Genomic DNA, 21,932 nt, shown 5'->3' on the forward strand with positions numbered 1-21,932 from the left:
ATACTGATGCTCCATCCCTGCTAGAGTTCCTGCCTGCCCCTGCCAACACCAGATCCCACCAGTGTGTTGTCAGGAGAAATTAGAGGTTGTAGCATTCATGGAGGTCCAGATGTCCCTGTTGACTCCCCTCTGCCTTGGCCAGCAGTGTCTGGATGTGACTACAGCACTGGTTATACAAGCTCGGGAAGACCTTTCTACTAAAGGTGCTCCTGGAGAGCACTTTGTAATGTGGGAATGCCAGCTTTGCAAAAACACTTAAAGACCACATTTTCCACTAGCTACATAGGTTGGCCATCAAGGGTAATCATTTCAGCAATGTTCCTCATAACTTTTGATGCTGCCTGTCTCCTACTCTGAATCTTTGCCATCAAACACCATCCCATTTCTTCTCTGGTAGTTTGTCACTTTTAATTCTTGGCAGGGGGCTGCTAGCCTGCCACCTTACTGCTGGAAGGAGTTAGGGGCATAGGATCAGCATGGGTAACACGCTTCCTTTTTTCCACCACTTTCACCTCTCTGTAAGAAGGGGTCCCTGAGCTACTAATAGTACTTCCACTGTCCCCAGATGCCAGTTCATTATGAAGTAAGGGAGATTGAAAAATAGACTTGTTTTGCTCATACTAATTTCTATTTTTTATAAAATTTAACATTATCTGCCATCAATTTTGAACTTTTGAAATATTTAATTCACTAGCCTTTGGATTTCGAATACTCATACAAGGCCCTTTTAAATTTAAAAAAGCATTATAATTGCTTGTAAATGCCACCAAAACTAAATTTCGCGTGCCAATGATATACAGTTATTGAACTGTTTTTCCCTATTTTTAATGGTGTTGGCAACCTTAAGGTTGAAAAAATTGTGCTTGGATAGTTTAGAACTATGTTTTGGTTATTTTGTATTTGAGGAATGAAAGCAATTTTTACAATTATTTGTATTATCTTGATGCCAAGTTTAATTTTTGAAAGCATATATATATGTACATATGGTGCAACCAGGTTGCGAAAAGGAATTTTCATTAGCTGCTGTCAAACACTCACAAGTGAGGACATCTTGCATCGAGTGGGAGGAGCGAGCCTTCGGGAGACGTACGCGACGTGCTGACGTCAGAGCGCGCGCCTCTCTGGCGCAGGAAGCGTTGCGAGCGAGCCGGTTTAGTCTCTTCCGCTCGCGGCAGGAAGTGCTGTAAGCGAGCTGGGGGCAGTGATCCCGTAGTTTAGCGCCTGCAGGTCGGGGAGAGGCTCGTTTGTGCGAATTGATGCCTGCCGAGTTGGAGGCTTGGTGACGTAGCCCCCCGGGGCTGCCTGCGACATCGTTTCGTCATCGCGAGAGGGGTTTTGGGACGGCGTCGGGTCGCATGGCTGCTAGTGCCGAGGGCCGCTTGGAAGGTGAGCCTTTGCTGTTAGTCCCGTGTACACACTCAGCTTGCCTCTGTTTGTCTCATTGTCACGCACGTACGTAATTTCCTCCTCGCTCAGCCTCCATCTCTGCCTCCCCGACGCCGAGCCCTGTCAGACACTAATACTGTCACCTTCTCTCTCTCACCCAGGCGTGCTCACCGGCTCTTACGGGCTACTTCCCTCTGCCCCTCACTCACACACACACACACACATGCATGCATGTATGCACAGCCTCTCACTTGCACACAGATACAGATGTGTGCCCCCACACACACATACATGACTGGTCACAAAACACAAACAATGCATACGCAGACCTGTGAGTACAACGGTTATTTTGTTACTTCTCTAATCATTTCCTTGTTATAACAGTGATTAACATAGACTTCTTCCATATTTTGCCACATTGTTTTGGAGAGCTTTCTTTTGTCTAGTGATACTCTTTCCCCCCCCCCCGTAAGTTCTTAAACTAAACATTTATACTACGTACAATTGCTAGTTAAAATTAAACGTTGCCAAATATTGCACGGATTGGAGAGAGAGAATTCGATTATTAATGGAACGCGGTCAGTGAATAAGGAGAGGTTATAGATGTCTAAACATACACTGTTTTTGAGACGTATGTTTAATCAAGTTTATTTTAGTGTTTTTGTTTATTTCATTGTAGGAAACTAGAAAGTTGGTGTTGAGGTCTAATGTGTATTTTAGTAGTTCGTGGTCACAATTTAGTACAGCTATCCCGTGTTTAATCTAGTAGGAAATAGTAAAGGTGGAAAGTTATGACAAGTGTGCGTGTGTGTTTTTGTTTTTGTGCGTGTTCTCCACGAATCAAGTCCATTGCTAGATTGTTTTCAACTATATCCTCATCTTGTACTATTAAAATTTTATGACTTCAGTGTTGGCTTTAAGCATGCAACTGAATAACTGTGCTGATACTTTTGCATGTGCATTTTTGTCTTGAAAGTGAATTTAAAAGTAACCAATCATAGTTTATAGTATTTGTACTGAGCAATAATTATGGTGGTGGAGTATTTTTATCTGCTTTTCAGTTGTAAACTTTAAATTACCCCATCAGGGGTAGTTTTAGTTTTAAAAAGTTAAATGGTAGAAGTACCTTTCTTGTGTATTATTTATATAATTTTTTTCTAATGGTTAATAAATACTATTCTAAATGATTATATTATATTCAAAATTATATTCTTTAGACTTTGCGTAAGACACAGATGGAGTCATACTCTTTGTATTGTGAGTTTACTTGTAGTTAGATTTTAAAATTAAAAATTGAGTAGCATCTGTTTGAAAAATTATTAGCAAATTGCCCTGTTAATCAAGAGTGCACAAGCCTGTTTTATGGTATATCGATTGAAAAGAAGGTAAAATATGCTCCACTGAGTGATGCTGATATTCTTAGATTATGGTGAGAGATTGTACTCAAAGTCTGCTGTCTTTTTGTTTATAACTGTTGTATTCATTTGTACATTTTTTTAGCATATAGATGTAAAGCATCTTTTCTTTTTTTTGTGTTGGTTCTCAAGTTGCTTTTCATAAAATAGGTTCAAATGGATCCAGGCAAATTCCAGAAAGGCATTGAATGCCTGTCAGATTGAGAGCCCCTGCAAGTACAGCCACTTTATTATTGTTTCAAAGCAGGTCTTCATTTGAATAAGCATTTAATAGAAATACAGAAAGTCCTAGTTTACAATTGGTAGGATTGAAAGTCCGCACAGTCTTGTTCCGGGTGTGACTATACAGTTACACATCAGAGAACCTTCCCTGTAACAGATACAAGTGCACTCACTGCCAGGATTCCAGTCTTCACAGGACCTGCAGCACTTTGTCCCAACTCGTGTCTTAAGACCTGATCAGATGTGTCTCAGAAAACTCACAACTGCCTGCTGCTCAGATCCAGGCTAGCATCTGAACTCTGCTTTCAGCACCTCACAGCAACAAGAGAGACTGGTGGTGACTGTTAAGCATAAATCTGCTCCTTTCTGAGAAAAATTGTAACCTTGCATGCCACCTCTTCCTAGCTGCTGCATAAGCCCTTGAACATGGTAATTAATGCCAGCTTGCAGGGCACTGATAACTAGGCCCATTTTTGTGCAGTACAGACATTTCACACAGCACTACCTCCTTTGAGGAGTTCTAGCCTCACTTATCCCCAGGTGGAGTGAGATAGGTAGTGTGTGCATTGAGCAATGGATGTGACTCATAAGGGGGCCGATTTGCAATAAAAGCCACGCTAAAATCGGAGTTAGATTTTAGTGCTGGTTTTATTTAATTGTTCTATTCCAGTTATCATTTTTATCACCTCTTCACCTTTTCTAGTTCTGCTATGTCTTTTTTGAGATGGGACGACCAGCACTGCACACAATATTCAAGGTATTAAAGGCAAGGTGTGGTTGCACCATAGATTGATATAGAGGCAATATATTTTCTGGATCATTCTGTTTGCTTTTTTTGACCACTACTGCATACTGAGCTGAATATTTCTATGTATTGTCCACAAGTTCAAGACACTTTCTCTGGACACCTCACTTCTCTTTTTAAACAGAGAGGAATGGTTGTGTTGTCTGAATTTGAAGGAAGTGTATACCACATAGAAGAAAGTCATAAGGATCTCAAATTTTGAGTAGGGAAGTGGCACTTAAAGTATTGTTCTGCCATTTGGTCTAACATTTCCCCAAGCTATCTAGTAGTTGCATATTTATGTAAAATGGTGTGCGTGTATTTCCCTACATCAATAATTGTTTGATCAAGGGCACCTATAAATCACCATCTGGATGTTGGAGTAACTAGGTTTTATGATAAATTTCTCCAAATCTATAGTGAAACTGACATCTTAATTGGCATTTATAGGGTCTCTGCTAGACACAACATAAGCCTTGCTTTTCCTCCCTGCCAGCATATCTGTACATGTCCCCTTTGATTTGTTGTTGAAAGGCGGTACAATAAATCAGTAAACTAATCTAGATGAGGTCAGGCACAGCCAGCAGACATCAACCTGTTGCACATTGAGGGTGCTGGGTGTTGTGTTTTGCCTGTGGCACATCTCCATATAAGATACGCTCAGTGGACCTTAAAATCCCAGTGGTTACAGGCCACTCATGCATCTTAGTACTTGAAAGCCTCAGGAACTCCTTATCTTGGTAGCTATCCCATTGTAATCTGGCCAAGGGTATGGCCTACTCAACTCCACTCTGTTTTCCTAACTTCAGATGCATTTAGTCTACACTAGGGAACTCCATTTAGATAAGCTTCACATTCAAGATCTTTTCTCTCACCAGAATAGGTTACTCATCAACCCCCTGGAATTATGAGCAATTCATTATGTTCTAAAGATTTCCAATGAAATCAGGTGGCTAATCAAATTGTGTTAGAGGTGGACAACCAAGTAGCTTTGTTTTTACCTGTACAAGCAAGAAGGTCAAGTTCATTCTTCTTGGGGGTTTCTGTATGCGTACCTTCTAAGTCCATTAGTTAGAATAACCTTAATGAAACCTGAGGAAAGTGAAGCGCTTTCTCTGGACACAACTGGTTTCTGTTTCTTCAAGACCTATCAATTTGGAAACCGGTCATGTTGGTCATTTTTCCTGCCTTATATTGCAGAATCGAGGAGTGCTGCTTCATTCCACTCTCCCCAAACCCTTGCCTTCATGGTTTACATTTAAAAAATACTTTTATTTATAGTTTTTATAAAGAAATCACATCTCAAATATTGAAAGACCAAAAAGAAACTACAAAGAAATCACTTTGTAGTCACAGAAACATGATGGCAGAAAAAGACCATAAAGGCCATCTAGTTTGCCCATCCACACCAACTCTTCAGCCTTACAATCCCTACCACTCCCTAAGGGATTCTTTGTGCTTATCCTGTACTTTCTGGAATTCACATACTGTCCTTCCATCACTCCCACAGGGACGCTGTTCCATGCATAGGCCACCCTCTCTGTAAAAAAAAAAAAAAAGATTAAAGTACTCCTGAGTCTACCCCTTTTCACCCTTTTCCCATGACTCTTCATTCTAGAGCTTCTTTTCTGTTGAAAGAGGCCCACTTCCTATGGCTGGAAACTTTGCAGGTATTTAAAATAAATTTCCTGTAGGGTACACATATTTAGATCTTTAAATCTGTCCCCATATGCTCTAGAGCAAAGACCATTGGCCATTTTAGTAGCCACCTTGTGGACTGACTCCTGCTAGTTGATATTCTTTTAAAGGTGCAGTTTTCAGAATTGTACAAAGTATTGCAAATGAGGTCTCACCAGGGACTTTTAAAGGGGCAATATTGCATCCTTTTTTTTTCTGCTGACCATTCCTGTCCATGTGAATTTTTCTGGCTTTTGCCACTTAAGATCATCAGATACTATCACCCGCAGATCCTGCTTTCTTCATGCTTAAAATAATTTCACTCTCTGTACTGTACCTTTCCCTTGGGATTTTGCAGCCCAAATGCATTTTTTAGCATAAAATCTTAGCTGCCAAACACTTTAATATTCCTTAAGTTTTGCTAGAGTCATCATTGGATGATGTGTGCTGTAGCTTAGATAACAAAACAGTGGAATTTTAGTGCACTTAGATGCAAAATCAGCATGTCATACTATGTCACATTCAGATAATTGGAAGGCTATCGGAAATTGGTATCAGTGCTAGTGTGTTGAAATGGTTTTGTTCTTTTCTGCAGGAAAAAAAAAACAGTTGGTTGAAGTAAAAAGTTTTTCAGCGTGGTATGCTAATGAGTGGAGAATCCATCAGGAATCTGCTCTTTTCATGGTGGTACTTAAATATATAGATATATTATTTTTACAAAATTTGGGTGTGATATCTTTATAATTGTTTAAGAACTGTGCTGATGTGCAGTTCTGTTTGCCAAGTGATACAGTAAGTTATTTTCCAGTGGACTCCTTTAATCATTGTTTTAAAATTATGGGGCATTGGTTTTACCTAATGTAGCTCATTATTTATTTTTGGTGGTGAGAAAATTCAGTTAGTATCTGAGGTGCAAAACTTGGATATTGTATTGGATTCTAAGCTGTTTGCACAAATTCAGAAAGTCTGCTTTTATTTTATTTATTTTTTTTTTGTTTACGATTCTTGAAGCCATTGAAACGTTCTTCTAACAGTGTTGTTCAGATTGGTAATACAAGCTATTGTCTTTTCTCATTTAGACTATTGTAATTCTTTGGTGGATTGCCTAAGTATTTGCTCAATGTATTACAGCTTATTTAAAACAGATCTATGGGCTAAAGTATATTTCTCTTTATTTGACATAATTACATTGGTTTCCATTTGCTCAGTGGGTAAAATTTTAATTTACTTTGATTCACAAAATATTATATTCTGATCCCTTCTGTTTGAAGAACAAGTTAATGACTTATGTCCCCAATTGTTTTCATTTTGCTTCACAGTTTGCTAAAAATTCCTTCTATTTCTACAGAGATTGTCTGGAACAAGATCTAAAACTTTTTCTGTCTTGGGCCCTATACTCTGGAATTCTAGCCTTGTGGAAATTAGTAACATGTCTGATTATGTAAAATTTCAAAAGGCGCTAAAAGCTTTTTTGTTTTTAGAGGTTCTTAATGTAATGTTTTTTTGTTTTGTTTTTATTGTAATAATTTAATTTGTCTCACTAGGTATGTTTATTCCACAATGGTGCTTTAAGAACTGCCGAATATAAGTTGAAGAAATAAATGTATTCCATACCTTCCTGGCTGCCTACCCTGTTGCAGATTTTGGTCTCATCCAGGAAAAGACAAACTATTCCTGGCAATAGTTCCTCAATGTCTCTTACAAAAATGTTGGAAAGAACCAGTCCAAGGACTGATCCCTGCGGCACAGTTCTGGTAACCCCCTCTCCTCAGAGTGAATTCTATTTATCACTACCAGTCATCCGAGTCGGTCATTTTAGAGCCCATACCAAGGGTGCTCAATTTATTTATAAGTCGCTTATGCAGAACTGTGCCAAAGGCCTTACTGAAATCCAAGTACACTACATCTAGCACATTCTCCTGATCCTCCTCTGGTCGTTCAATGAAAGAAATTAATTTGATTTTTTTTTTCACACAGATAAGCAGCCTGAATTATCCATGCTGACGGGGAGCACCCCCTGGCATCTTGGCATCTCCTGCACGCTTGCGCATACCTCACCACGCGTCTGCCTGCATTGCCTCAGTTTTATGCTTTCCTGCGAAGCAATGGTTGCGGGTACTTCTCTGTCTTGCCTCTTCTAATAGTTTTCTTTTTTCCTTTCTCTTTTCTTCGCCTAGTCAAACCCCCAATAGCACTTTTCAGTGCTATCATGGCCCCCAAAGCCCCAGGGTTTCAATTTTGCCAGTGTGGCAAAACCATGTCCATCGCCGATGAACATGCGGACTGCTACCATTGCCTAGGGCTGGACCACGACCAGGCATCTTGCTAGGACTGCAGCAGGATGTCTTTCCGGGCCCAGCAGTAGCGGGCTATTAGAATTGCAGAGCTGAAAAGTGCATATGCTTCAGGATCCTATGCTTCCTCCCAGCGATTGGTGCACACTTCTCCAGCTCGGGAGCCCAAAAGGCTGGATGGCCAGAGACAAGCATCCTCCTTGCAACCTTCTCCAGTAAGTCACACGGGGCTATATCCCAGAAGTTCTGAGCAGAGGAGGCCTCTGCGCCCGGGACATGTGCCAGCTCTCCTGTGTCGAGTTCATTGACTGTGGCGCCCCCAGCCGGAGACATGCGCAGGGCCACGCTGCTGGCCTTGATGCATCGTGCCACCCTTAGCAAGTCTCCCGACACTAAGCATCGTACGAAGCATAGGACTGCTGCATCGGACCCCCACGGAGCCAAAGTGCACCCCCAAATCATCTATGCAAGGGACACCGAAGCATGCAGCAAAGCATTCGACGTGACAGACGCCAAAGCAACCCTCGTACCCTCCATTGATGCCGACTTCGGGGAAAGGCCAAGTCCCACCATTCTACCACGACGCATTGGCACTATGCGCCACACAATTCAATGAGGAAGAGTGGCTTGCACAACTCTAGGGATCCGCCAATACTCTTGACCTTCTCAGATGTCGAAGTCTCTGGGCCCTTGGGCTCCCTTTGGCTTCAGACGAGCGCTCAACAACCTGGAAACGGGAAAAGCTCCATCCAGTATCCCCAGAAGGGGGTGCCAGCAACATGAGTCACCTGGACCGTTTTACAGCTTAGGGCCAAATACCTGACTCCCCCAGAGTGGATGGGAATGCTCCTCTGCTGGCCAAAAGGAGAAGGAGAACATCTGCTTCTACATCACTATGGGATGCTGCAACTCACTTGATGATCCAGATCAGAGGGTTTATTCAGTCCTTTTTTTGACACGAGAACATCTTCTCAAGACCTGCAATGTAGTCTGTCCACTACATCCTCTGACTATTCTCCTGCTTCATCCCTGTGTGGCGAACCCCTGGATAGGGCACAGCATGGTGAAGAAATTAGCCCACTTGTCACCCCAGTTGACCCAGAAGCCAGTATATTCCTCCCCTGGGTCTTCGACAGGCATACCCTTGGATCCCCCTGAGGATCCCCTGGAACCCATGTCTCCACCAGAGGACCTGTCCTATTTCAGATTTCATTTTCATTTTTCATTTATTAAAATTTATTAATCGCCTAACACTTAACAAGGCCTAGGCGATATACAAGGGTACATACATAATAAAAACAAAATAAAATACAAACAGATTTCAGCTTCACAGAAACCAAGCTGCAAAATACCAAATATTAATGGTACATTTACTATTTTAGACATAAGAGCATGTAGAGAAAGTGGATGCCATCCTCAACCTGGATACCAAAAAGCTTCCAGACCCTAGGGCTGAAGTCCATGACTTACTCAAGATCTTTGATGTACTGGTGGAGCCCACTGCCTTGCCTTCACATTCAGCCCTCGACACGGCTATGGACAGGGCATGGGAATCTCCGTTCTCGATGCCTGTCGCCTCTAGAAAGACAAATCTCAAATTTAGAATGAGTCACTCCATCCATTATGGCCCAGTCCTGCTGGCGCATGGATCTGTGGTAGGGGAATCCGCCATGAGGCAGGCCAGAAAGACCAGGCAGTACTCCAACTCCCCTCCGGGTAAAGATAACTGTTACTTAGATGACTTCGGGGGGGGGGGGAGGAAGGTATCTCAGGGATTGAAGCTGAATGCAAAAAATCAAATAGCCAAATTATTGAAATCTTGCTATATAAACATGAAGGGATTAATCTTATATAAAGTGACCATCATATAGCGCCACCGGCTGCTAATGACTTTTTTGAAAAAGCCCTGAAAGGCGCTAGGGCTTTATAATCATCAGTCACTTTATAAGATTTAAAGATTCTTCAAAGTGAAGTCCACAATGAGGTCGGGCTTCTTGTAATCCATAATACTGTCTATCTGGATAAAGTCCACAATGAGGTCGGGCTTATGATTTGTTGTTCTATCTGACACTGCAATGTTTCGGAGTGAACACTCCTTCAGGGAATCGAATTGCTAAAGTGCCGGCTTCTGAATTGTAGACTGAGGTGGACTAATGTGTAACATGTGCAGAAAATGTAAGAAATCCCTTTTGAATGTGTGCTTCATATTTATGAGATGGTAAAAGGACTGGAAAAACACTTACATAATTTGCTGACCGCTTTGCACAGACTATCAGGACTTATACATCTTTAATGCTGCGAATATAAATTAAACTGATGAACTGAAAATACAATAAAATCTCCAAATTATTGTATTTATAATGAAAGGTCCACTTGACTTAATTACGCAGTGAAATGATCTACCTGCTTATCGTGGGAAATGACCATTCAAAGGAACACACTCATTGGATAGCCAAATATGTTTTGCTCTATATAGCAGTTGAAGAAATTATTTTTTTTAAGTTCTATCTATTATGCAAATACAAACTAATTTCTTTGAGCACCTAATATGAAGAGAAATTTTCTTTAAATTAGAAATCTTTATATAGTAGTCCACCCGATGGAATCAAACAAAATGCGGCAGTTGCATTGAAACTTGAATCGTACTTAACTTTTTCTTGTGCACAGATTTTCCATCCAACGTATTTCTTCCAAAATTAGAGAGCCTCAAGTCGCCCAGTAGTTCAAAACATAACTTGCCTGACACTGGCCGTGTTTCAACACTCTGAGTCAGGGGCTGAGGGATGAAGTTGGCGTTCATTATCTTCTAACTGCCATCTTACCATCGATGGTAAGATCTGTGCACAAGAAATAACCCTAACTTCCAGTTCTTTACCAAAGTGAATCCCTATTCCTTGCACCATCGTCTCATCCACGCATTGGAGTTGTGCCTGCCTCTGGGGACCTGCACGTGGAACAAGGAGCATTTCAGAGAATGCTGCCCTGGAAGTTCTAAATTTCAGCTTTCTACTTAAGAGCCTAAATTTGACTTCCAGAGCCTTCCTCCCACATTTTCTTATGTCTGTGCACACACATACCACAACATATACCTCCCCAGCACTGTCTAAAATCCTATCTCGGTGACATGTAAGGTCAACCCACCTTCACACCAGGTAGGCATGTTAGCAGGTGATCCTCACATCCACCAGCCATCTACATTCCTAATAATCGAATCAACGACTATGTTGGCTGACCTAACCCTTCCCTCCTGGGCAGTAGCCCTGGGAGACACATCCTCTGTGCGAGAGGACAATGCGTCACCTGGAGAACAGGACCTTGCTGCAGGATCACTTCCTGCTGCACCAGTTGTGTTCTGACCAGGAGTCCTTCTCATTCGAGGCAGCACCAGGGCTGCAAGACTGGAATTGGGTCTTGGCTACTATGTCCTTGAAGGTCTCATGTATATACTCCTCTGTCTGCCTTGGCTCCTCCGGGTCTGAGATTGGACTCGTTCTCTGAGAGATAGGATCTCTTTGCTCCAGTTGTACACATACAGCCTTTCACTGGCAGGTAAAAAATCATACATATGACACTCTGCAAAAGACTGGAAGGTTCCCTTTTTGCTGCTGGATTACTACCTTCATATTAATTTTGTTCAGTTCCTAGTTTTAGGTTGTTATGGGAGTAGGAAGGCATACAGTTGGAGTCCTTTAAATGTATTAGGGTATTCACTATCTGGTAAGAACATAAGAAATTGCCATGCTGGGTCAGACCAAGGGTCCATCAAGCCCAGCATCCTGTTTCCAACAGAGGCCAAACCAGGCCACAAGAACCTGGCAAGTACCCAAACACTAAGAAGATCCCATGCTACTGATGCAATTAATAGCAGTGGCTATTCCCTAAGTAAAATTGATTAATAGCTGTTAATGGACTTCTCCGAGAACTTATCCAAACCTTTTTTAAACACAGCTACACTAACTGCCTCAACCACATCCTCTGGCAACAAATTCCAGAGCTTAATTGTGCATTGAGTGAAAAAGGAATTTTTACCAATGTGCTACTTGCTAACTTCATGGAGTGCCCCCTAGTCCTTCTATTATTAGAAAGTGTAAATAACAGAGTCACTTCTACTCGTTCAAGACGTCTCATGATCTTAAAGACTTCTATCGTATCCCCTCTCAGCCATCTCTTCTCCAAGCTGAACAGCCCTAACCTCTTCAGTCTTTCCTCATAGGGGAGCTGTTCCATCCCCTTTATCATTTTGGTTGCCCTTCTCTGTACCTTCTCCATCACAACTATATCTTTTTTGAGATGCGGCGACCAGAATTGTACACAGTATTCAAGGTGCGGTCTCACCATGGAGCGATAGAGGCATTATGACATTTTCCGTTTTATTCACCATTCCTTTTCTAATAATGCCCAACATTCTGTTTGCTTTTTTGACTGCTGCAGCACACTGAACTGACGATTTTAAAGTATTATCCACTATGATGCCTAGATCTTTTTCCTGGGTGGTAACTCCTAACATGGAACCTAACATTGTGTAAATTTCATCTGCCATTTGGATGCACAATCTTCCAGTCTTGCATGGTCCTCCTGCAATTTATCACAAACCGCTTGCGATTTTAACTACTCTGAATAATTTTGTATCATCTGCAAATTTGATAACCTCACTTGTCGTATTCTGGAAAGGAATACGACCATATATGTGTGTGTGTTAGCCTGCTCTTGGACGCGCATTTTCCCTTACCCCTTATTCAGTAAGGGGAGGAAAATGCACGTCCAACCCGTGGCACCTAATAGCGCCCTCAACATGCAAATGAAGGTTGATGGCCCTATTAGGTATGCGCGCGGGATACAGAAAGTAAAATGTGCAGCCAAGCCGCACATTTTACTTTCAGAAATTAGCGCCGACCCAAAGGTCGGCGCTAATTTCTTCCGGCGCTGGGAAAGTGCACAGAAAAGCAGTAAAAACTGCTTTTCTGTGCACCCTCCGACTTAATATCATAGCGATATTAAGTTGGAGGTCCCAAAGAGTAAAAAAAAAAAAAAAAAGGTAAATTTGGCCCGCGGCTGTCGGGCCGAAAACCGGACACTCAATTTTGCCGGCGTCCGGTTTTCGAGCCCGTGGCTGTCAGCGGGCTTGAGAACCGACGCCGGCAAAATTGAGCGTCAGCTGTCAAACCCGCTGACAGCCGCCGCTCCTGTCAAAAAGGAGGCGCTAGGAACGTGCTAGTGTCCCTAGCGCCTCCTTTTCCCCGTTTTTACCGCGTCACCTAATTTAAATACAGAATCGCGCGCACCGGCAAAGGGCCGGTGCGCGGACTTTCGTCCGCTCTCCCGCGAACTTTACTGTATCGGCCCGTATGTTGGCTTAGATAATAACCACCGCTATTACTACCAACAGTAACATGGAATAGACTTAGTTTTTGGGTACTTGCCAGGTTCTTATAGCCTGGATTGGCCACTGTTGGAGACAGGATGCTGGGCTTGATGGACCCTTGGTCTGACACAGTATGGCATGTTCTTATGTTCTTACCATGTTTTTCGCTTCATAAGGCACACTTTTTTTCCCCCAAAAGTGTGTGTGGGGGGGGGGGGGGGGAAATGTCTGCGACTTATGGAGCGAATATAAAAATAACCCAAAAACTAACTACAACCACCCAAGACCTGCCAAAAGTCCCTGGTGGTCCAGCAGGGGTCCGGGAGTGATCTCCTGCACTTGGCTGACGGTGCCGTTTTGATTACTGGCAGCCGACTGCCCACGTGCAGGAGATCGCTCCCGGACCACCAGGGACTTTCAGCAGGTCTTTGGAGGGTCAGGAGGGTGGGGGGTTGTAGTTAATTAAATTTAAAGGGTTGGGATGTGGGTTTTTTTTGTTAGTTGTTTGTTTTTTTTCCCCTCAGAACGATAAAAGTTTTGTGTTTTTTTTTTTTTGTTTTGTTTTTTTTCTTTTTTCCCTGATCTGGTGAGTGGCCCAAAATGGCCCTCCCCAGACCCGAAAACGAAATGGGGGACAAAAAAATGTTATGCATTCCCCTAATTTGCTCCATAAGATGCACAGATGCCCGGGAACAGAACGGGTTTAGCACACCATTTTTTTTTTAAATTTTCCTGCTCTGAATCCTAGGTGCATCTTATGGAGCGAGAAATACGGTATTGAAAAGCACTAATCCAAGTACAGATCCCTGAAGCACTCCACTGATCTAAAAGGGGATAATTAAACTCTTGATAAGGCTTGGGGCAATCCTGAGTTTGTTAAAAGGCTGATTAATTTTTTTTTGAATTGAAAGTGTCTTCTGCCTATAAATCAAAGGATGAGCTAGGGGTGGGAGGGAGAGAAATACAAACACTCAAACTCCCGACATTTGCCTGCTTCTGACTAGCTATTTAATACACACACAAACACTAAAGAATATACCCCAATAGATAGGTGGGCCTGTACCTTCATGGCCAGAGCCCCCCCATAACAAAAAAAAACCCGAGACTGCATCTTTGGGGGAGGGGTAAGTGTACGGCGTGGCAGTACGGGGGCCGTGGCATGACACACCCCCCCCCCCCCCCGGCTGGGTACGTGTCATTGCAGGCTGAACGGCGGTGCATAGTAATGACAGTGGCCCCTTAAAGGGCCGCGATGGAGGTCATGTGGCCCTTTTTCGCCTAGCCAGCAAGGGGAACACCTCGCCTCTCACCGTACAACTACCCTCGACGAGAACAGGCCTTGGACACTGGCGGTAGAGGGTTTAACGATTGCGGGTCCGGGGTGGGTGCAGCACAGTGACCGAAGAACAATCGCGGTCGGCTGCCAGCCCGATTTTGTTTGATAATGGCCGGGAGGGGCGAGCTAGCCCCTTGAGGTAGGCTGCGGGTTCCGGGCGGTCACAGGGCAGTGCCAGCAGAGAGGGAGCCAGGATTGATACAGACAAAGCTGCCAAAGCAACTCGTGGCTGCCTTTACAGGCTGCGGGTTCGATTTTCCCCCTCGTTCCAAAACAAAAAAAAAAAAACACACAAGAGGGGAGGAAGATAGCCCTTGCCCTCACAACTAGCCACATAATTGAAGGGAATTAAAAAAAAAAAGTGTGAGCTAGTGGCTGGGGCAATAGGGCATTGGTGCTCTGAGTACCAGGGGCTGTGAGTTTAGAAAGGGGGGGGACGCCCCTAAAGCTGTGGGGGCCAGGGCTGGTAGCCGGGGCAGCTAGGTATTTAGGCCCTGCATCCCAAGGGCAGTGAGTGAATTTGGGGGGGGGGGGGGGGAAAGGGCAGCGGAGGGGCCTTGCAGTTAGTACAGCAGGCTTGAACCAGGAAAGCAGGCCCAAGTCCCAAATTAAAAAAAAAAAAAAAAAGAGGGGGAGGGGGGAGTGCAAGATAGGCACTTGTGCAGCTACTTTTGTCTCTGGAACAATCCAAGATACCAAAATGGCCTCCGGCCCAGCACTCAACACTACCATGGGGTACGATGGCAGTGGTCGAGGAGCCAGGACACAGGTTGTGTTCAAAAGCTTCGAAGGAGAGAGACATCTCCGAGATTACCAACATAGAGACCACTGTGCCTGCAAGGCAAGCGACCTACCGGCAAGGAACGCGCATAAGAACCGCGAGCAGCCAAAGAAATCAGGGTGTCTCCTGAGGAGAAACAGTGTCAAGGCCCAGTTGCTGCTGACCTAATCATTAAATTTGTCACCGCGGCTAAGGAAAAGGGAGCATCCAGAAGTTCCGTGGCCAAACACTTGGCAAACCTGTCATTCTTTCTAAAGGTGTACGGATGGAGAGACCCCACCAAGTCCTTCATACTGAAGATGTTGACAGGATAGTTGAAGGTGGGGCCAATCATCGACAGATAACACCCCATCATACACAACCTGCCTAGGACTCTTTGGGCACTATTAGCATCAATCTGCTCATCAATTTCAAAATGTTTATTTCGGCTCGCATTTTCACTCGCATTCTTTGGAGTGTTTCGAGTGAGCGAGTTGGTCGCTGCCAACAAAAATGACACAGGCAACAGTGGCATACTTCTACGGAATGTGTCGTAGACTCCCGATACGTTAACCATCACGATACAAAAGTTCAAAACAAACCAGTCTGGAAAAGGGGCATATGACACCTGCCCGATACACAATACAAAGAAATACCTGGCAGTGCGGCCAAGCCCGGGGGGGGGTGCACCTGTTGGTACATGCTGACAGGACACCGCTAACCAGATATCAAATTGCCGCAGTACTCAAAACTGCAGTGGCAAAAAATGGGTCTGGACAAACAAAAATTCACCTTCAGAATTTGTGCAGCTGCAAGCGCAGCACAAGCAGGACTACAAGCAACCACGATACAGAGAATTGGACGATGGTGATCTAATGCAGTAAATATGTACATCCGATTGGACAGAGTGAGCACCTCTAACCAAAAGTCTTAATTCTTCTATCTTGCAGATCTGCCTCAGGTGCAATGCATAGCTTGGGTCATTGGTCACTCTTATATACATTGCACGGCTAGAAGAGCACAGAAACGACCCTATGGACCACATTTAGAATTGGCACCTTGTGGGTGGGTCGTTACTTGGATGGAAAAGCCTGGCATGCGCTGGGACCAGTTATTGCCCATCCTACGGTGTCTGAGAGCCTCGAGGGCTGCTCTGGATGTCGTCATAATACATCTGGGGAGCAATGACCTGTGCTCAATGTCATGCAAGCAACTGATAAAAAAGGCAAAAATAGACTTCGCCAAGCTATCCAGCTGGTGCCCGAATGCTGCCCTCTTCTGGTCGTACATTATCCCGCCGCCTAACTGGACAGACTCCAGACTATAGAGTAGGGGTTGGAAGAAAACTAACCGGCAGATCGGTGTCTGGATAGAAAAACTCGGCGGTCAACAGATAAGGCACCAGTGGGTGAACGATCTTTGCCAGGGTCTGTTCAGATCGGACAGAGTACACCTGTCTGACGTTGGTTACGATATCTTTAACAGTGCTCTCCAGGATGCCATAGAGGTATGGATTTATGAAAAAAGCCACGGGCCGCAGCTGGTTGGTTAGTAGGGGACACGAGGCAAGGGTCTGCCCTTTCTTGTGTTCTTGGCGGTTACCTGGGCTGGTGGGGCATCTTACAAGTGGTGCCAGTGGCATCACAGGATGGCGTGGCAGCCAATGAGCGCCTTGGGCAGTGCAAAGAGGGGGCACGACCTGCGCCGATGGTCGGGGCCCCCTTGCTTGCAGACAAGGCCGGAGGGGCCTATGGAGCAAGGCTGCCCTGCTTGGTCCTCACGGCAGGCAGTAGCGGAGACACATACTGGCTCGGGGTATCAATTGCTTAGATTTTAATTGTGGTAAATAAAGCTGCGGCCTTATTATTCCAATAACAGTATTGGTATTTCTTTAACGAATGTTGTATGCATAAATAAGCTCAATAAGATAAAAGGAGGTATGGGTGGAAGGGACACCGGTGACTCGAGGTTACAGTTGTGGCTGTTTAGTGTTGTTAATTCTTCCCAAAACTTTTAAGTTTAAAATTTCCCAGAGCAGTACTTACTGATTCCTTTCAGCCACCAGCAAGGTGATCCTCTCCTCTCAGTGCTCCCACTGTCTAACTTGGCACCTGTATTAAGCATGTAAATACAGTATTAACAATTTACACCTTGGGAAGGCAAAATGCAAACCTGTTCTTTTCTGTATAGAACCTTCTATTGAGTATTATTATGGACTTCATAAACCAGGGGATGATAAAACCTTATTCCAGTCATAGTTTATAATCACCGGGCCAGTTCAGATTTAAAATTTTTAAATCATTAAATTTTTTTTTACATTTTAAATCTTTTATATACATGAATTAAATCATGATTATGTTCCCAAAATATTTTTCAAAGGACAAAATTCTTCCCATCTTATTCTGCTTGTGTAATAAACATTTGTATTCTCAAAATATTTTTCAAAAACAAAGTACTTTCCCTCTTCTTCAGTGTTCCCTCTAAGCTGTGTGTGAATCTTGTGCGCACGGCAAAACATAGAGCACACAAGAAATCCCAATATTTTATACTGACTTGTATTTGACATCTTTTGTGTGACTTTTTAGAAGCTAATTTTTACGTATGTAGCCTTTCAAAAATTAGAGAAAACAGCCTGTGGGGAGAAATAGGAGGGAAGGGCCTGGATCAGACTTAGCTCAACCTACAGCTGTTTGGGATTGTAGGACTTGGGCCTCAACTAAGGGAAGAATGAGAGAGAAGGAAGGAGCAGAAGTTAGGGAGGTGTGAGTGATTTATACTGGAGGTAAGGAAAGGAATGAAAGTACTAGGGGCCAGGGAGGGGTGAAGGGGAAGTCTAGAATAGAGGCCCCCAGTGGTCTCCCTCTCCCTCTTCACCCCTGGACTCTTCGGTGCCTGGGGCTCCCCACTTCCCCCAGAGTGTTCCAATTAGTACTAAAGTCCCAAATCTGTCCCTGGTGCTTATGCCAGTGTTTCCTAATCCTCTCTGGAGGCACACCTATTTCCAGTTGGATATTCAGGATATCTGTAATGAATATGCATGAAAGAGACTTGCATACATTGAGCATTGTATGCAAGTCTATCTCATGCATATTCATTGTGGTAATGTTGGAAAACTGACTGGCTAGTCTGCTTCTAGGAGATGGTTGCTTTCTTGAATAATTACCATTTCCTCTGCACTCCAGGCAGGCTAGCCCACACCAATAGGTAATGCACTCCTATCAGCTTACCCTCCGACATCACTGACATATAGCCCCGCCCCACCATCAGTCTGCCAGTTTTCTCTTGTCTCCAGCAGACGGACATGCATCTCCTTTCTGGGAGCTGCTTGTGGTAAAAAACAAAACCCAAAAACTGAAGATAGAAGACTAGGAGAAGATTCAGATCCACCGCTTGAGCTCCTGAAGTGACATCTGTTTGGTCCCTTCCTCAGTTGAGTGCTTTAAGTCTGGAAGCCTGACCAAGCATAGGGAAGTTTTAGGCCCCCTACCTTTTACCTTGCCGGGTCTTCCTTCCCTCTGTGTTTTTCTTCTGCATCTCTTACCCCCCTTTTCCTCTCACTTTTCTGGGAAGTTGGTGAAGAGCGGGTTGAGCAACTTTTGGCTACGCCTCGCTTCTCAATCAGCTGCTTGGTAGGCTGCGGCGGTGTTTTTGTTCTGTTTTTTCCTTGTGCCTAGGCGTGCATGTGCATTCAAGACTTAATTGACCTTGAGTGGAACGCCCCGGAGGCAGGTTTTAAAGGGGGCGCGCTTTGGCGGGTTTGCACCTCTTGGACCCGAAGACTAGGGAGCAGTTGTGATTCCCGAAGGTGGATGCCTTGGTATGCACTGTTTCCAAGCAAACCACCATCCTGGTGGAAGGAGGAGGTAGGTTCTCACCTTTTAAAGTTGAAATTCCACTGAGATTGGAATTTTTGCAAGAAGGTTTGTTTAAAGGCGTGGCCTTAAACACTCTGAAGAAGGTGCAGGTAGAAGCTCTTGCTTGCTGTAGGGCGGCAGAGTCAATTGTAGACCCTTGTCATTCCATCCAGTTGTGTCCAGATTTTTTAAGGGAGTTAAGCATCTACATCCTCCCTTGTGGCTACCGGTGCCTCTTTGAGACTTTAATCTGGTCTTGTGTTTATTGGTGGGTCCTACATTTCGGCCACTATTTGATCTCTTTTTCAACTACTTGCCTTGAACAGATTTTCTGGTAGCATTCTGTTTGGCATGGCAGGTCTCCGAGCTGCAAGCTCTTTCTTGCCGTGAGGCATTTATACGAATGACTCTGGACTGTACCTTCCTTTTTGCAGAAAGTTGTTTCAGAGTTTCATTTGAATCAGTCTGTTTCCCTTCCCACACTGGACAAGGATAGGGATGAGCGTGATGGTCTGTTGCATGCCTTGGATGCTGAGTGGCATCTGGTGCGGTATTTGAAGATTACTTGCTCTTTCAGGAAGTCTGATCGACTGTATTTCATAGTGGAAGTAAACAAGGAGAACAGGTGATGTGGGCGAATATAGCCCGTTGGATGAAAGAGGTCATCACGGCAGTCTGTGTGGATGCAGATGTTCCATTTACCTAGACAAGTTAGGGCACATACCACTAGAGCTCAGGCTGTTTTGTGGGTGGCGCTGCACTTGTCTCCCGTAGAGATTCACCAAGAAGTGACGTGGTCCTCCTTACACACTTTCTCCATGCATTATCGCTTGGATGTTAGGGCTCGGGAGAATGTGGCAGGCGTGTGTGTGTGGTGTTGACAGGTTTGCAGGCAGTCTCCCACCCTTTTCTGGACTAGCTTTGGTACATCCCATTGGTGTGGCTTGGCCTGCCTGAGTGCAGAGGAAGGAGAGAAATTACTACTTATCTGATAATTTCCTTTAAGGAAGGCAGGCCAATCCACAACCCACCCTGGGCTTCCGAATACTTGCTTTTAATTCAGCCTTTATTTATTTATTTATTTAAGTTTTTTTTTTATACCGGCATTCAAGAACTCGTTCACATCATGTCGGTTTACAGAAAACAGGGGTGCGAAAAATACAACCAAATTAGCGCCTACCCAAAGGTAGGCGCTAATTTCTTCGGGCACCGGGAAAGTGCACAGAAAAGTAGTAAAAACTCATGGTGATATTAAGTCTGAGGTCCCGAAGGGTAAAAAAAAATTTTGAAGTCGGCCGGCGGCTGTCAGGTCGAAAACTGGACGCTCAATTTTGCCGGCGTCAGGTTTCTGAGCCCTTGGCTGTCAGCGGGCTCGAGAACCGACGCCGGCAAAATTGAGCGTCAGTTGTCAAACCCGCTGACAGCCGCTGCTCCGGGCCAAAAGGAGGCGCTAGGGACGCACTAGTGTCCCTAGCGCCTCCTTTTGCCTGTTTCTACCGCCGGGCCTCATTTAAATACAGAATCGCCCGCTCTCCCGCGGACTTTACTGAATCGGCCCGAAAGTCTTTTAGCATCTCATTTGGATGAAGGGTGCCACATAAGGATTTGGAATTATTAGCAAAGGCTTTACAAAATCAAGTCCTAAACTTATTTGTTAAATTTATAAATTTCCTATCACTAATTTCTAGCAATGTTCACAGGAAACATAGATAATTTTATACCACCACCACCAAATAAACAAGTAAAATCAGATAAATGGTATCCTGAAGTTAAAACTAATACAACCATGAAATGCCAGCATGAAACTATTTTGTACTGACCATGCCAAGGAAACTGTAGTGTACATTTCATTGTGTACCCAACATAAAATTACACATCACAAAAAAAAAACAATAGATAACCATAAATAATAACTAAAATAACTAAAACTGAGGGAATATGGAGGAGAGTCAAATGTATACACGCACAAAAATGTAAATACCTGCAGTCATTATCTTAGCATTTAAACATGGGTGGAGATGACAGCTTAAACAAATAACTTTTTTACTACAGGACTTTATGCAGCATTCAGATCTCATTTCATTAGGCAAACTATTCCAAAGCTCTGTTCCAGCCACAACAAATATACAAAAGCACCAAGAAGGCAGTTATAGAGAGAACTAATTTCAAAAGCATCCTTCAAAGGCAAAATAAAATTACTTGGCAATCATGAGAAAAATAAATAAGAAAAATCTTTCTAAGGAAAATAAAACTACTTTTCCATAAATGGAATAATACATATTCATTTTTTTCATGATTGCTTTCTTGGTGTGTTTAGGGGTTTAGGCCATACTGTAACTCGCCTCTATCTTTGGAGAGTTACAGTATAAGTAACCATAATACTTAATTTCTATAGTATATTTTAATACAACTTGTATTTTGAAAAATATTACTTATTTGTATATTTTTGAGGGCCATAAATTAAGCTGAGGTGCAGAAACCCTGCATTTCCCACATTGAAACGTTTGTTACTATTAATTTTTGTCTCTTCCTAGCTTATCTGTTAGGCAAAAAGTTTTTCTTTGATAAAAAATGAGTGCAGATTCCTACTAACTGTATTAGATGTGCAGAAAACTGAAGTCCTTCTGGGTTGTGATACCCCTTTAAAGGACTTCAGATTTCAAGCTCACAAATATCCATTTTTCAGATGATATTAAATTGAATATACAGTAATCTTTCATGTTTGTATGATTGCAATACACATTTTAATGGGGACAGAGCCATTTTGTTGTCATATTATGAAATGGTACTTTATCCAACATCATTGTAAGATCATCAAAGTGGAACTGTTTTACTTTTTCAC

At 43.5% G+C, this 21,932-nt stretch overlaps 1 protein-coding gene across 2 annotated transcripts in view; it reads left to right on the forward strand.

Moving 5' to 3' along the window:
- The first annotated feature begins 1,127 nt into the window (after positions 1-1,127).
- The window catches only part of NFATC3 (nuclear factor of activated T cells 3), a 248,749-nt gene continuing 227,944 nt past the window's right edge, over positions 1,128-21,932 (forward strand). Inside the window, exon 1 of one of the 2 annotated variants that reach the window (XM_029608593.1) lies at positions 1,128-1,386. In XM_029608593.1, coding sequence (XP_029464453.1) covers positions 1,356-1,386 — 31 coding nt within the window. In that variant the 5' untranslated portion in view covers positions 1,128-1,355. Of the gene's footprint in view, positions 1,387-1,483; positions 1,718-21,932 lie in introns of those variants that run through there. The other variant, XM_029608592.1, reaches the window with a different exon arrangement.

Source organism: Rhinatrema bivittatum, chromosome 7 (assembly GCF_901001135.1).
Source record: "Rhinatrema bivittatum chromosome 7, aRhiBiv1.1, whole genome shotgun sequence".
Taxonomy (NCBI): Eukaryota; Metazoa; Chordata; class Amphibia; order Gymnophiona; family Rhinatrematidae; genus Rhinatrema; species Rhinatrema bivittatum.